The sequence below is a fragment of the Bactrocera oleae genome, chromosome 2 (assembly GCF_042242935.1).
Source record: "Bactrocera oleae isolate idBacOlea1 chromosome 2, idBacOlea1, whole genome shotgun sequence".
NCBI classification, from domain to species: Eukaryota; Metazoa; Arthropoda; class Insecta; order Diptera; family Tephritidae; genus Bactrocera; species Bactrocera oleae.
The window spans coordinates 8,031,140-8,045,162 of NC_091536.1; the positions used below are offsets into that span (position 1 = coordinate 8,031,140).

At 33.9% G+C, this 14,023-nt stretch overlaps 2 protein-coding genes and 1 long non-coding RNA gene across 7 annotated transcripts; 2 read left to right on the forward strand and 1 right to left on the reverse strand.

The window, feature by feature from the left end:
* The first annotated feature begins 5,635 nt into the window (after window positions 1-5,635).
* LOC138856972 (uncharacterized) lies at window positions 5,636-7,336 on the forward strand. The gene is made up of 2 exons (XR_011395944.1): window positions 5,636-6,186; window positions 6,311-7,336. It is a non-coding gene; the product is annotated as an uncharacterized lncRNA (long non-coding RNA).
* LOC106614319 (thiamine transporter 1) lies at window positions 7,183-10,265 on the reverse strand. 5 transcript variants are annotated; one of them, XM_036373197.2, is made up of 7 exons: window positions 10,131-10,265; window positions 9,682-9,977; window positions 9,273-9,591; window positions 9,112-9,194; window positions 8,248-8,549; window positions 7,611-8,187; window positions 7,183-7,539 (listed from the first exon to the last, which is right to left on the reverse strand). In XM_036373197.2, exons 3-7 carry the CDS (start codon window positions 9,396-9,398, stop codon window positions 7,281-7,283), a joined length of 1,347 nt encoding a protein of 448 aa, XP_036229090.2. In that variant the 5' UTR covers window positions 9,399-9,591; window positions 9,682-9,977; window positions 10,131-10,265; the 3' UTR covers window positions 7,183-7,280. The 5 variants fall into 5 exon arrangements, with proteins under 5 accessions (XP_036229090.2, XP_036229088.2, XP_069964229.1 ...); XM_036373195.2 differs by having other exon boundaries at window positions 9,273-9,608; XM_070108128.1 differs by having other exon boundaries at window positions 9,658-9,977.
* A 1,070-nt stretch (window positions 10,266-11,335) lies between these two features.
* Window positions 11,336-13,348, forward strand: LOC106614326 (protein HGH1 homolog). The gene is made up of 6 exons (XM_014230016.3): window positions 11,336-11,576; window positions 11,644-11,831; window positions 12,289-12,508; window positions 12,565-12,848; window positions 12,918-13,135; window positions 13,194-13,348. The coding sequence occupies exons 1-6, from the start codon at window positions 11,465-11,467 to the stop codon at window positions 13,300-13,302; spliced, it is 1,131 nt and encodes a 376-aa protein (XP_014085491.2). The 5' UTR covers window positions 11,336-11,464; the 3' UTR covers window positions 13,303-13,348.
* The last annotated feature ends 675 nt before the right edge of the window (window positions 13,349-14,023 follow it).

A 14,023-nucleotide genomic window follows, 5' to 3' on the forward strand; every position in this document is an offset into this window, starting at 1 on the left:
AATCTGGTGAATACGGTGAATGCTTAAGCAATTCGTACTTCAATTGAAAACTTGATGAAAAAAACCAGGTCTTTTCTCACGATTTTTTTCATCCAGCTGATTGTTTTACCTTTCTGCAGATAATCAATTAACAAATTCCTTTTGCATCCCAAAAAACTGATGCCATAACCTTCTTTGCTGATCGTTGCGACTTCACTTGCTTTGGAGCTGAACCATCATCTTCACTTTCAATTTACGATCATGGTGATAGAACCAAGTCTCATCCATATTTATAAACCGATATAAAACATTTGAAGCTAGTAGTACTATTTCTTGGTGAGACCAACCAACTATTCAACCAACCTGTATTATTATCTATTTTTCTAAGAGAATTCTATGCGCGCGAGACCCTGCCGGCCGGAAATATTGCGGGTGGAGTGGTTGAAGGTTGACATACGCCCTCGCTAAACCTTCGACGGTGGGTGTGGAAAATAACCAATTCCTCATGCCAGTGATTAAAAATAGTCGCTTGTAATTAGAGTTTCTGCGTAGTTAGTTAGAAGTTGATTCCCAACACATTCAATAGCCGGCGGGATGACATCATTCAATGGACATTGCGTCGTATTTGCGCTGCCGTGGGAAGTTGACTTATGCTGGTGCTCAACAGGTGGCAATTTATTAAAGACAACATCAACACTTTACGGATTAACAATTTAAAATACTTTCGTATAAGAATCCTTTTTATTTAGTATGACTCTGAGTGTACAAGTTTTCCCTTAACCCATGACGCGGAGATTAGTGTATACGTAATAAAACGTAACGTAAATTAAAATAATACCAGTAACCTTACCCGCAAATGTTCATAAAATAAGCCCCAGTAGGAAATTTGGGAAATGTGTGCTACCGATGCCAAAAAATGGGTGCCCTACCACAAAAGCATTTAATCATCAGAACTACTCCGAATAGAAGTTGAGATAATATTTATCTTCTCGAAGATTTCAGTTAATTCATTTTGAGCTTTGGATCTCGACACAGAAACTTTGAGCGACGGCTCTCTTACACGACTTGTAAAGAAAACAAGGCGAAAAAGGATGGAAGAATGCGACATATATCTGCTTAAATAATCTCATCCCATCTGTTACTAAATCTGAATGGAAAAAATCCTACCAGTCTCCCAAACTTCGACACATAATACCACAGTAAGAATAATTCGAAAAGAAACCTTCACCCAAATATCGGTCTTATAAGTTGTGCAGCGATTACATCATATTTTCTTGGAAGTCTAAAGCTCATTAATGACGAAGAATGTTTCCGGTCCAAGCATTACTGCCAAACTTTCTACCGAAAAGACTCCAAGCGCCGCGACCCTCATTTATTTTGAAATCTGATCCAAATTTTAAAAATATTTCTGTAGTTCTCAAGTGCTGTATAGGGTTTCTTAGATTCATGGCAAAATGTCATTTAAAGACTAAAGCAAATAGCTAAACATATCTATTTGACCTGATATTTGAATAGTTATGACAAAATGTCTCTCTTCTGAACAGAACTACACATTGTATAAAATAACTATCTGCTCTTTTTTGCTATCTCTACCGATTTAACAGTTAACAAATACAATTTTTCATTTCTCGAATATTCCTACTGGGAAATTACTTCTTCCGTACAGTTTGCGGTAAAAGAATACCGCTATTGCTTTCAAACGCTTACTAACCGGATTATACTTATTTAGATATAAATTTAATACGATGTCGACGACTCACTACCACGTTTCTTAAGTGAAATTAGTAACACACAAAAGAGGTTTAAAAATAACGCGAGCGACAAAGTTAAGACAAGACCGTTCGGATGATGACATCACGCTATTCTCGGTCGCAGAACTCACAGCTGATGCAAATATCACAATCAATTATAATATCATATAGTGGGCGGTAGGAGAATGTGTACAACTCTCAAAGCTGGCGTTTTATAACTGTACGAACAACCTACGAACCAGGTGAACTGCAAATATTTGATGATCGGAGCTTTCGTTTTGCTTTCATTTTGATTATGCGGTGAATGAGAGCCGGTTGTGCGTAAAATGTCATATATCAGATCAAACTTTTTACTCCGTTGCAGCTAAATTCACTAACTGTTCGAGTGGGTATTCGTTAATTTTATGAAACAAGTCGATAAGTGAGAAAATTTACGCTTTCTAAGGCAAATCAAGAATTTATTTCTTACAGAGGCAGCATCTTTTTCAAGTTACCGTACACTATCGATCGAATCATAACTTTAAAATTGTTCGTCGTAAATGTCGGCTTGTTTCTTATTCGTCATAATGTGAAGTTTTTATTGGGGATTATTTTTACCTCGTACATCGTACGTTGGGTCACACCTCAAAGTTCAGTGAACTTTTTTATCCAAATATGACATATATATATGTTCGCTAAAGCTCCTGGTATTTCAGACCTTCGTGAAGGTTACGCATATCTCAACTTCTTATTGATCATAATGAGCAAACGTGTCACAGCAGTTGTCTCTTCAATATATCTTTAAAGAAAAGTAAGGCTCGCATATTTAAGACTCCCCATTTTCATTCAAGGCGCTTGTCTGTCTCGGTGTGGCATTAATTCTACCTTAACTGATATGTTTTTAAACCGTTTATACTCTCTTTTCATTCCATCATCGGTTTGTATTATTTGTAGGCTATTTTAATATTGATACTGAGATTATTCTAAAGAACATGTTGCTATAGAGTATACTAATTTTGTTCACCTAACGATTGTTTGTAACACCTAAAACTAAGTGAGATAGTTTTATATGTATAAAGTTATATATATAGATGTATATATAAATGATCAGGATGACGAGACGAGTTGAAATCAGTGTGACTGTCTGTCTATTCATCCGTCCAACCGTGCCAGACCTAACTTGAGTGAAAATTAAGATAACTCGATGCAACTTGGTTCAAGTGTATGTACTTTGAAGGTTGGTATTGTAGATGGGTCGGATCCACACACAAATGTCTTGCCCACAAAATGAGATAAAACCTAGAAGTGCTATAACTAAGCCAACAAATTAACATACAATCGATTATCCAAATCACCACCTTCATCCAAACTTGCTGTGAACAAGTCCTTTCCGCACTTCATCAGACAGTGTTCCCATTGAGTTTTTCGCGATGTTTAAACAACCCAAAGGTAACATCAAGTGACCCTATAAAGTATATATTATATATAGATGATCAACGTGGCGAGCTAAGCCGATTTAGCCATGTCCGTCCGTCTGTCTGTATATATGGGAACTACTCTCTCAGTTTTTAGGATATCACTCTGAAATTTCGCACCCGACCTTTTTTCACCAAAAATCTGCACATTTGCCAGAACGGCCGATATCGGACCTCTATACCATATAGCTGGCATACAAACTACACGATCGAAAGCATGTGCTTGTATGGAAAACATTTTTATTTGAAAAGCTATCTCCACCTAATTTAGCATGGGTTATTTACTCAGGCAGCGGTGGAGTATCCAAAGTAATTGTTCAGATCGGGTCACTATAACATATAGCTGCCATACAAACTGGCCGATCATGGTTCTTATAAGGAAGGTATTTGTCAATTGTATTATGGATTCGGTGCAACCGAAGTTAAGGTATTTTCTAGTTAATATTAAAACCGGAAAAAAATAATGAAAACAGTAGGAAAAAGTGAAGGGTAACAGATACAATATATAATTTATTTAGCTATAAAACAGAAATTTCAAAAAAAAAAGTAAAATCGGAACTTCATCTACACTCAATATATTTAGAATGTTGCCTTTCAAAACGAATTGGTTGATGAGAACTAACCGATATTTTTGTTCATATGTAGGTTATATTCTATATGATATAATAGTGAAAGAAATCGTGGAATATCAAATTCTATATTTCTTATTATACATACATAAATACATAATTATATCTTATGTTCTAGTCTATAACAGATTTGGCGCCTTCTGAAATTAGCCTTTACTTACATTCATTTAGAAACATTCTTCTTCTTGTAATTACCCTGAGATATCATAAAAGAATGTATATCATATTTAAAGTATTTTAAATATACTTAATTGCTTTACAGTTAAACATACCGTTATTGTTATTATCAACTGAACTAAACAAGGCTTTAATAACGCAACTTAATGAATCACTTGTTGTTCTTTAAAATAATTATATTTTTAAACGTACGTATGTATGCTCAGCATTTCACACCAATTTGGAGCAGCTTATGTAATGAAATGCACAACAACAAAACCACAACAATTTAAAATTTAATGCATTCAAAGAAAATGTTGTTCATTTTGCCTTTTTAAGTTACTATTCTCGCGCCGGGAAGCACCCACCAAACAACTGCTTTCAATATTCCAGGCATGGTTGTTCATGAGATTTTGTTGTAGTTGTTTGCACACTGCTATATTCAGCGCTATTGGAGCGCCCTGTTTTATTTCGTTTAAGGTGAAGGCTGTACATTTGTAAATATGTATGAGTGTATGTACGTATGTGCTATAAATTGCCGTCATTATACCCCGGAGAGGATATATCATATTAAGTTTGCCACACCCAGAAGTAACTTCCTTCAGTTTTTGAGATATCGAACAGAAATTTTGCACACGTGCTTTTCTTTCCAAGCAGCTGCTCAATTGTCGGAATCACCAATTTAGGACAGTTTTAGCATATATCTGCCATACAAACTGACAGATTAAAATCAAGTCTTTGTATCGATAACTTTCTTATTTGACAATATACATATATATATTACTGAAATTTGGCTGAGATTATTTTCCTCAGCAGGGCAACATTTTCCGAACATATTGTTTGGATTTTACCACTATAACATATAGCTGTCATACAAACTGACCGATTCAAATTAAGTTCTTGTATGGAAATTTTTTTTATTTGACGAAGTATCTTCACGAAATTTGTCATAGATTATTATTCGAAGCATCGCTATAATTTCCGAAGAAATTGTTCGGAATCGGTTCAGATCAGAGAACTATAACATATAGCTGCCATAGAAACTGACCGATCAAACTCTAATCCTCATATGGATAACTCTTCTTTGACATGATATCTTCACGAAATTTGGCATAGATTATTGTAAAGGGTATCCCAAAATTAACGCAGGTTTGGAATTAAATAGAAAACACAGCTTTTAGCTTTCGTAATTTCGTAATTTAGTAATTTTTTTATTGAATCATAAAGTACATGGGATAGGGTTAGTTATGAAAAACGCCCTTTTAAATCTTGCGTTCATTTTGGGACACCCTGTATAAAGCAATGCTCCAATATCCGAAAAAATTGACCGTTTCTAATCAAGATAAAGATATTTTTTAATACCCTTACTGTGAAGTGTTATCTAGCCTCCGCAACTGAAGTTAAAGCAACTGAAGTTAAGGTTTTTTCTTGTTGTTTTTTTCCTTTTATCTCATCGCGCTTTAATTAATTTATTGACTCGCCACAGTTGAATGCAAGCAACCACACACTGTTTGCCTCATTGATTTGTTGGCGAATTAATTTCAGATTGCTGCTCCCACTCTGAGATTATGTATGTATGTATGTATATACATACATATGTAGCTCACGAAGCCTTCTGCGGCATCTTCTGCATAGTCTGCCTGAACATTTGACTGCTTTGCGCATTGTTGTTGTGTTCAATGGAATCAACACAATTAAGTATCGGCAATTAAATTTCGTGGATTTTAAACACAATTACGCATTTGCACAGAAAAGTATGTGCGTTTGACGAAAATAAGTAGAATTTCAAGAAAGTTCAATGCAGCTTAAAGTCATTAGTTGGTAACTGTCGTCTGGACGTTGTTGTATTCACAGTGTGTGCAGCATTGGCGCTGGTCTGCCGGCCGGCAAGTTGTTTGGCCTTTTTATTTGTACCAAAATCTTTTAAAGCTTGGAAAAGTTTGGCGCTTTATTGTTGGCAAAATATAACGAACCATAAATAACTTCAAGCAATAAGGCTGTCATTTGTCATATTTGACAACTGAATGGAAAATTATAGGTGATTAAATGATATAGGCATTGAGGTGTGTCAAATGTTGTATGTGTATAAATAAGACATTGTACATACATGCATACACTGATGTACTGACCCTCGGAGGCACGAGAGTATCCACCGCTTGAATGTCTCAGCAATTGCAATAAGTAGAAGCAAAGTCATCGGAAAATCCTTTAGCCCAGGTGCGTTGTTAGGTTACCTTAATGTGCTTTGATTATTTGAGGCAATATGAGTGAGAGAAGCGCACAATATTAAGCTTTATTTGTATCTGAACTATACTAAGGCTATCTAACTTGTCTCTCGCAGCTGAGTAATAGCATAAAAGACTTGTGTCGACTAGATGCTGCTTTAGGCTTGTGATTGCTAGGAAATATGAAATGAGCGAAGCCGTTCTCATGACAGTCGGTTCTACGTAACAGGAACTGATGGGTATTTTTATTTGGTCAAGAATTTCCAAGCTGGCAGCTTTCTACAACGACAGCACACAATAGCATATGAGGTTTTCTCCGACCGCTACCGCTCTATGTACACCCTAATTCAATTAATGTATAGCTCTTTATATAGAAAATCAATTAAATATTGAAATCAATTAAATTTGTTTTGCAAGCTTTGTTAATTAATTACATCAGGCCCGCAAATTCGTGATGTGATTGGGGGAAATATTTTTGGCATATCTGTATGAACATATTTTAAATAAGAAATTTTATAAAATATAGTTTCTCAAGTTTGAGATTAAAAAATTTAATTTTGTTCTTTAAATTTTTATTATTAAATTAAACAATACAATTTCAATTTTTCCATTTTTATTATTAAATGAATACATAAAATTTTTCATTTTTAATCCCAAACATCTTGGATTAGAAACGATTTTTTAATTAAAAATTGAATTAGCAAAAAAGAAATGATTGCCAAATCAGAATTAAAAATTTAAAATCTAGTTTTTAACCCCAAATCAGTATTAAAACTTGAAAATCTAGTATATATAAGTATATATACATAACTCCATACGATACGTTTAGATGCTGTAGCAACATGTTGCGAGCGCATAAGAAGAAAACTGAAAATATTTACTGCTAAAGTAACTAGGCCCAAAACGAAATTTCCATGTGATTTTTCGTATTCCAAAGAATTAGTTGAAACTGTATATCTTTTAAATATCTAAAAAATCAAAACAACACTTTAAAATGTATAAACTATCACTTTATTTAGATCTATGTTTCGCTAACTATATTAGTCAACTTATTTTTTTTTTTTTTAAATAAATATCACAAAAAAGTTACTCTACAGCTAGATTTGTGCGATTTTTTGTTTTTCTATTAATAAAATACTCCACAGCCACGGAGAAAAAGTAAACACCGCTCGCAGCGATATAGTAAAATGCGTATACAGTGTACTGGCCACGTGTGTCCAAAGAAAAGCCAGAGTTTGAAACGACAATTATTGTGAGTAGCGTTTGAAATACAAGCGCTATAAATGTATTTACACCGAATACTAAGCCAAAACTGTCTTCTTCGAGATAACGTGCCACCTCAGCGCTGAAAATACAAAAACAAGTTATGTTGATTATATTGCATACATATCGTTATGGATATATAAAGTAACATACCTCGCTACAGTTATGCTAAATGCATAAAGTGCTCCATAAAGTATATAACCAACGTACGAGATGTAAATATTTGACGTCCAACAACAAAGCAAAACAGCTCCACCCTCCATAGCGGCAAAAGTGGACAAAACCAATAAACTTTGAAGTGGCTGCAATCGTCCAGCGTGTATGTACCCAGCTGCCAATGCCATTAACGCCGCTAATGCTGTTAATATGGCATCGACTGCACCATTCCAAGCAATTTCTATATTCGGCTCAATTTCAATCCATAACACTTGTATATATGTAAGGATTTGCAAATAACCACACAAACTGACCGCATACCAAATACTCCATTGAACTACCTTCAAATTGCTGTAGGCATTATAGAAATGTGACCAGAGCAACTTGAAAGGTGTCAACGGTATTATATTTTCTCTACCCTGACTGCTAATTGATTTAGCATCTTGCAATTCCGTAGATGATGAGTTAACAGCAGCCGTTGCTTGAATATCATCAAAATAATTCTTTGGATGGAAATATAAACTTTTATCCACTTTTGGTAAAACGAAGCCCCACAATGTAGCAAAGATTTGAGCTATAAGAGGGGGCGCATATAAGTGATAAGCATTATTCCTTGTTAACATTGCATACTTACTGCTTAATGTTATGTAATTCAACGATTTGTAATCCATTAGTTTCAAATTGACGAGCAGCTGTGAGGAAAAGCCTGCCACTAGTTTACCCAGAAACATGGCCGCTCGTGTATGGGCACTGACCTTGGGATAGTATTGCTTGTCCACTTTAGCGTAGATATATGTGTAATAAGCCACTTCGGAGGCCATGTAAAGGCCGTAAACGAATTCAATTATTTGCAGCGCGGTTAATGATGTGGACCAAATCAACATAGCTGATATTATTGTACCGCAAGCACCCATCATAATAATCAAGGGTTTGTACCTGCATGAAAAAAATTACAAAAAAAAAATTAAAATATGTTGTTTTTAATTTTATATGTATCACGTATAATTGAAGTGAATAAAAAGTAATTAACCTGCATATAATTAAATACACATATGTAGTCTGTATGTATGTAATGTAAGTACAATACAAAAAATTTGTATACAAATTTATAGTCATAAAAGTATGTATCGTAAAGCAATGTATTGAGTAAATAGTAATAAAATTAAGTTTTTTAAATGAGTACTCAACTCATAAGTTAAATTACAGCCAATGAAAAATTTTATGCGTCTTGTTAGACAGTATATAACTTTGTTCGTTACTATGTACATACAAATACATGCATATGTACATGGTCAGTAAGCAAACATTAAATATTGAACGGATTGCTTAAACTTTTTTCAAGGTATAAAAAAGCGGTAAAATAAAATAAAAGAAAAAACGATATGTAATACAAAACCGAATGCAGGCGAGGTTACATTGTAAAGTTGAATCAACTTTTTATATTTTACGGTGATAGTTTACGGAATTTTCAGTTTTCTTACAAACATTTTTAACTTACCTCAGAAAATCGGTGACTATAAACATTAGCACAAGTGTAGCCAGATAAGAATACGTCGCCACCGGATATACTTTACGGCTGAGCTAGATATAGAATTGCGAAACATATATATATGATAACAAGGTGTATGATGAATTATAGTAAGAACGTTGTGTAAATACCTCATCCTGTGTTATATTTGGTCTGCTGCTTATCAAATATTCCGTTACGTATGATTCTGAAGGACGAATTTCGTGTGCAAAACCGCAAATGCATAATAAACATGAGATTCTGAACCATTCTTTCATAATTACTTGTGGTCGATAAGAGTTTAGCTGAAGATCGTCGTCGTTCACTTGTTAAAAAATTCTTGTAATTTTGTAGCGAGCGACACCGTGCACCGGTTGAGTCTTTCAGCCAAAGTGTATGCAGCCGATTGACGACCATTTACGTCAAGAACCGAATGCGAAATGTCATATTGCCTGTTTTATAATTTGCCAACTGAAAGCGACAATCATCTTAACCCAACATTATTACATTTTAACATATTCACTTGAATATACATACATGCATATAGTAAGTACTTCTCACTTGATAACTTCCCAAAGTTGTGTTCGTAGTAGTTGGCGAACTAGCTGCAGGGCTAAATGCTGGCTGATAGGCTAAAATGCAGTTCCCAGCCTCATTACTATAAATTGTGTAGGTGAAATTGTTTATAGTATCACTAAGGTAATAATTTAACTGAATCCATAAACTGTTAGATTGTCCTGAAATTTTATTCGATGAAATTAATTAGATAACCGGTGCGAATGTTGCGGCATTTGTCCATTGTGCCCCTGCCGTTGACAAATATGTATCTTTAGGTGTTTCCTTTAGAATGAAAACCTCTGAAATCGTTGTTAAAATTAATATAGGCTTATAGAGGACGTTAGAATAAAGAATATACACTGCCGCAGAATTATAATTTTAAATATAGTTGCATATAAGGTTAAAAAATTTAAGTACGTAATTTTTCGACTTAAATTAAATTTTACTCTTACACTTTGCACTTTTCCTATTTTAACCTTTCTCTAATTTGTTTCTAAAAGTTGTATATCTATTTAATATATTTTTATATAACTATATACAATTATTTATCTTAGTATTCAATTCGATTTATTCACACAATAACAATATGTTTGCATGATAACAAATCCCAAGTGTTACCATATCTACATATTTTGCAAACGAACCAAAAGAAATATAGAAGAAATATTATACCCCAAATACCAGAAACAGATACCCACATTATAAATTTTCAGCTCAGGAGTTCTTTCCAGGGGTGTCATTATGCGAGACTCTCTTATTTTTCTCTCAAACGTTTTCTCTGAATATGTCGTTTGCTAAGGAGATCAAGGAATTTTAAACAGCTTATATTAAAAAAGGCGAGAGCCAGCAATAAGCCTGCTAAAACTAACTGACAAAATCAATGCGAAACGAAATGTCAAGACGCTGATAATATTGAAACCCGAGCAACAAAATTTTTTTTTTAGCTATTCTGTGTTATAAATTCTTAAAATTTCTATGTAAAAAGTTCTTCATAAAACCGGAATATTTTATTATGAGTTGTATTGTTTTTTTTTTACAGTTTTTCCATTTATATATTATTTTATTATGTTATATGAATTTTGAAATGTTTTGATAATTTATCTACGTTTGTATCTAATATATATTTTTAAAGTGAATACACGTTTACATTGAAATATTTATTTCTTTTAATAAACACCATTATTATGAATGAATACTGGCCCGATAAATAATGAACATGTATTCACTTTTTTCTCAATTCTCACAATGAACCACGATCCAAACATCACAATAATCATTGCACGTGTGTGACAGACACCTTTATAAGCGACAAATGTTTTCATGTCGGAACTTAGACATATTTCAATATTTACCTGAAAGTACGGAAATATTCAACACTTTATAACTTACTATAAAAGCAACCCTAAATTCAATGTACATATTCAGACAGTGCTGCTTCAAATTATAAATAGCGGTACAACGAATTGAAAATGAGAATATAATAATATTCTCTATAAATGGTAAATATTTTTAGAGTCAATGTTAGAATTTTTTAATATACCATTTTACCAGCGTTCAAAAACAATATTAATATCAATTAAAGTAGTTATTTAAGTGAAACAAACTACATACTTAATAAGTTACTTATTTGGAAGTGCCCGTTTTGGGGAAAAACCCGAGCTCTTGCAACATTGTTTTGTTATTGTTTATGTTTTTAGAGTATTTGCTGCAAGTTGCACGTTGTTATTTTTTTATATTCCACATTAAACTTTAATAAAAATCATAGTAAACAATTATATAAAATCAAATGGAGGATCAACAATCAGTATCATATGCAGCCACGCTCAAAGACATAGTTAGTTTTATGAATCCCTTGGAGAGAGAGGATTTGATATCAATTTCACTTACACATGTGCTCTGTATGTTTAAGAAACTATCAAAATATTATATGCTCACTACTTCCTTATTTAAACTCTTTTCCTTCAGCTTTGAGTGGTTCAATTGAAGGCAAAAAGGCAATATTGCAGCATGACGAAGTATTGGTGGCGGTTTTTAATCTTGTCAACCACAAATTTAAAGAAATAGCCAAGTATGCTGCATTAACGCTTATTAACCTAACTGCAGATGAGGAAGACGCCAAAAAGGTGTTTGAAATTGCAAAATCATTGAATCCGGTACGAAAGTAAAGAATTTCAGTTATTTATGAAATATATTCATACTCTGATCATGTTATATTAGAAAAATCCAAAGGGAGGGCTCTATAAAGTATATATATAGATGATTACCGCGACGAGCTAAGTCGATTTAGCAATGTCCGTCTGTATTTACGCGAAATAGTCTCTTTTTTTTTAAATATTTATCCGAAATTTTGAATACGTGCTTTTCTCAACAAAAAGCTGATTATTTCTCGGATCCGTCGTACAAACTGACCGATCAAACTAAAGTGCTTGTATGGAAAACTTTCATTGGTATCTTCACAAAATTTGGCTTATAGCTGACGTATCAAAATCAAAATAAAGATCTTTATATACCCTTTTATGCTCTAAAATGCAATTGTGAAGATTATTATAGCTTCGGTACAACTGAAGTTAACGTTTTCGATTCTTATCTAATATAATACGTTCCCAACAGGCTTTCCCTTTGATATCAATTGCAATTAAGGAAATAGTCGATGAGAATTCAAAGTCTGCCGATCCCTGGACAATGGTGCTAAGTAATTTAACACGTAGTGAGAACCTAGTTGAAGAAATAATTGTTGAATTGGAAAAGGAAAGCACAACGGTACCTAAATTACTTGAAGCATTTACGAAATTGGATTATAACAAACAAAATATGAAACTGCATTATTTGGGTAAGCGCGAACACAAAGTCAATACATAAATGCAAATAAATAAATTGTATATTTAGCTGCTATATTTTGTAATTTGACACAAACTGCAAGAGGTCGTGAAATTGCTTGTGAAGCCAAATATGATTTCCTCGAAAAGATATTACCGTTCACCTCGTATGAAGAAAATATTGTGCGTCGGGGCGGTACAATAGGTATTTTAAAAAATATTTGCTTCGATCCGGTCTACCATAATATTATTTTAAACGAAAAGGATGACATATTGCATGCGATATTGTATCCACTTTGCGGTCCCGAAGAATTCACCGATGAAGAAAATGATAAACTACCTCTGGAACTACAAGTAGGTGGAGTCTAAATTGCTCATATAATATGTATAAAAAACAAAAATATTTCTAAATTACACTTATAGTATTTACCTGAAACGAAAACTCGCGAGGAAGACCCAGATTTGCGCAAAATGCTTTTAGAGTCACTGCTGCAGCTGTGTGCAACAAAGCGTTATCGCGAAGTTTTGCGTTCTAAAGGCGTATACGAAATATTGCGTGAATACCATAAATGGGAAGCGAAGTTTGGCAAAGATACCGAGTGTCTATTGGCATGTGAAAACGTCGTTGATATTCTAATCAAGTAATTACTGGTAGTATATTTTTGTAAAATTTTTAATAAAAATTCTTTACGTATGCAGGAAAGAGGAAGAAATAGGTTTGGACAACTATAAAGAAGTGCAAGTACCCGCTGATGTTGCGGAAAAATTTGTAAAAGAAGATATTGAATACATGGAGGATCTTTTATAATTTACAATAAAATAGAGAATAGAAAATATTATTATATAACACTAAACAGTTTAAGAATTTTAAAATTTGTTGTCGAAAATAAAGAATAATGATAAGTAAAAATAAAAACAGGGTGCGTGCAGTCCCTCCGCGCGGAAGAAGTAACAAGATGTTAATAAATAGAATAGCGGAACGAAAAGTTCGCTCTGCTGCGCTAAACGCGGTTAAACGAATGCGCCTGATAATTTTGCTGGTAGGTATTCCAGAAATTGTCATTAAAACTGCCCGCGCTGAATATTTTTCAGCACTAATTACTATGCCAAAAATGAGCGCGATCTGTCCACCAGTGTGTTTGCAGCAGCTGTTGAAATCAGTCGACCTCAGAAGTGTTTTGCGACTTTTACAATGGGTAAAAATATTGAACAAAGAATTTGCATCAAATTTTGTGTTTCGAACCAAATTTCGTGTGCGGAATCGTTGCCAAGTATACGACTGGTACAAAGCCTTTAAGGTTGTTCGAGAAACCGTCGAAGACATGCCTCGTTCCGGTCGTCCTTCGACTTCTATCACTGCCGATAACATCAAAAAAGTGAACTAAATCGTACTCGAAAATCGCCATGCGAGTGTTAGAGAAAGATGGAATTTAAAATTGTATTATATGGCAAGTAAGAGTGATTTTAGTCCGATTTAAATGTGGACGGTGCTGCGCCCGTCGGCCAAATTTGATAAGGGCGCCTATAAA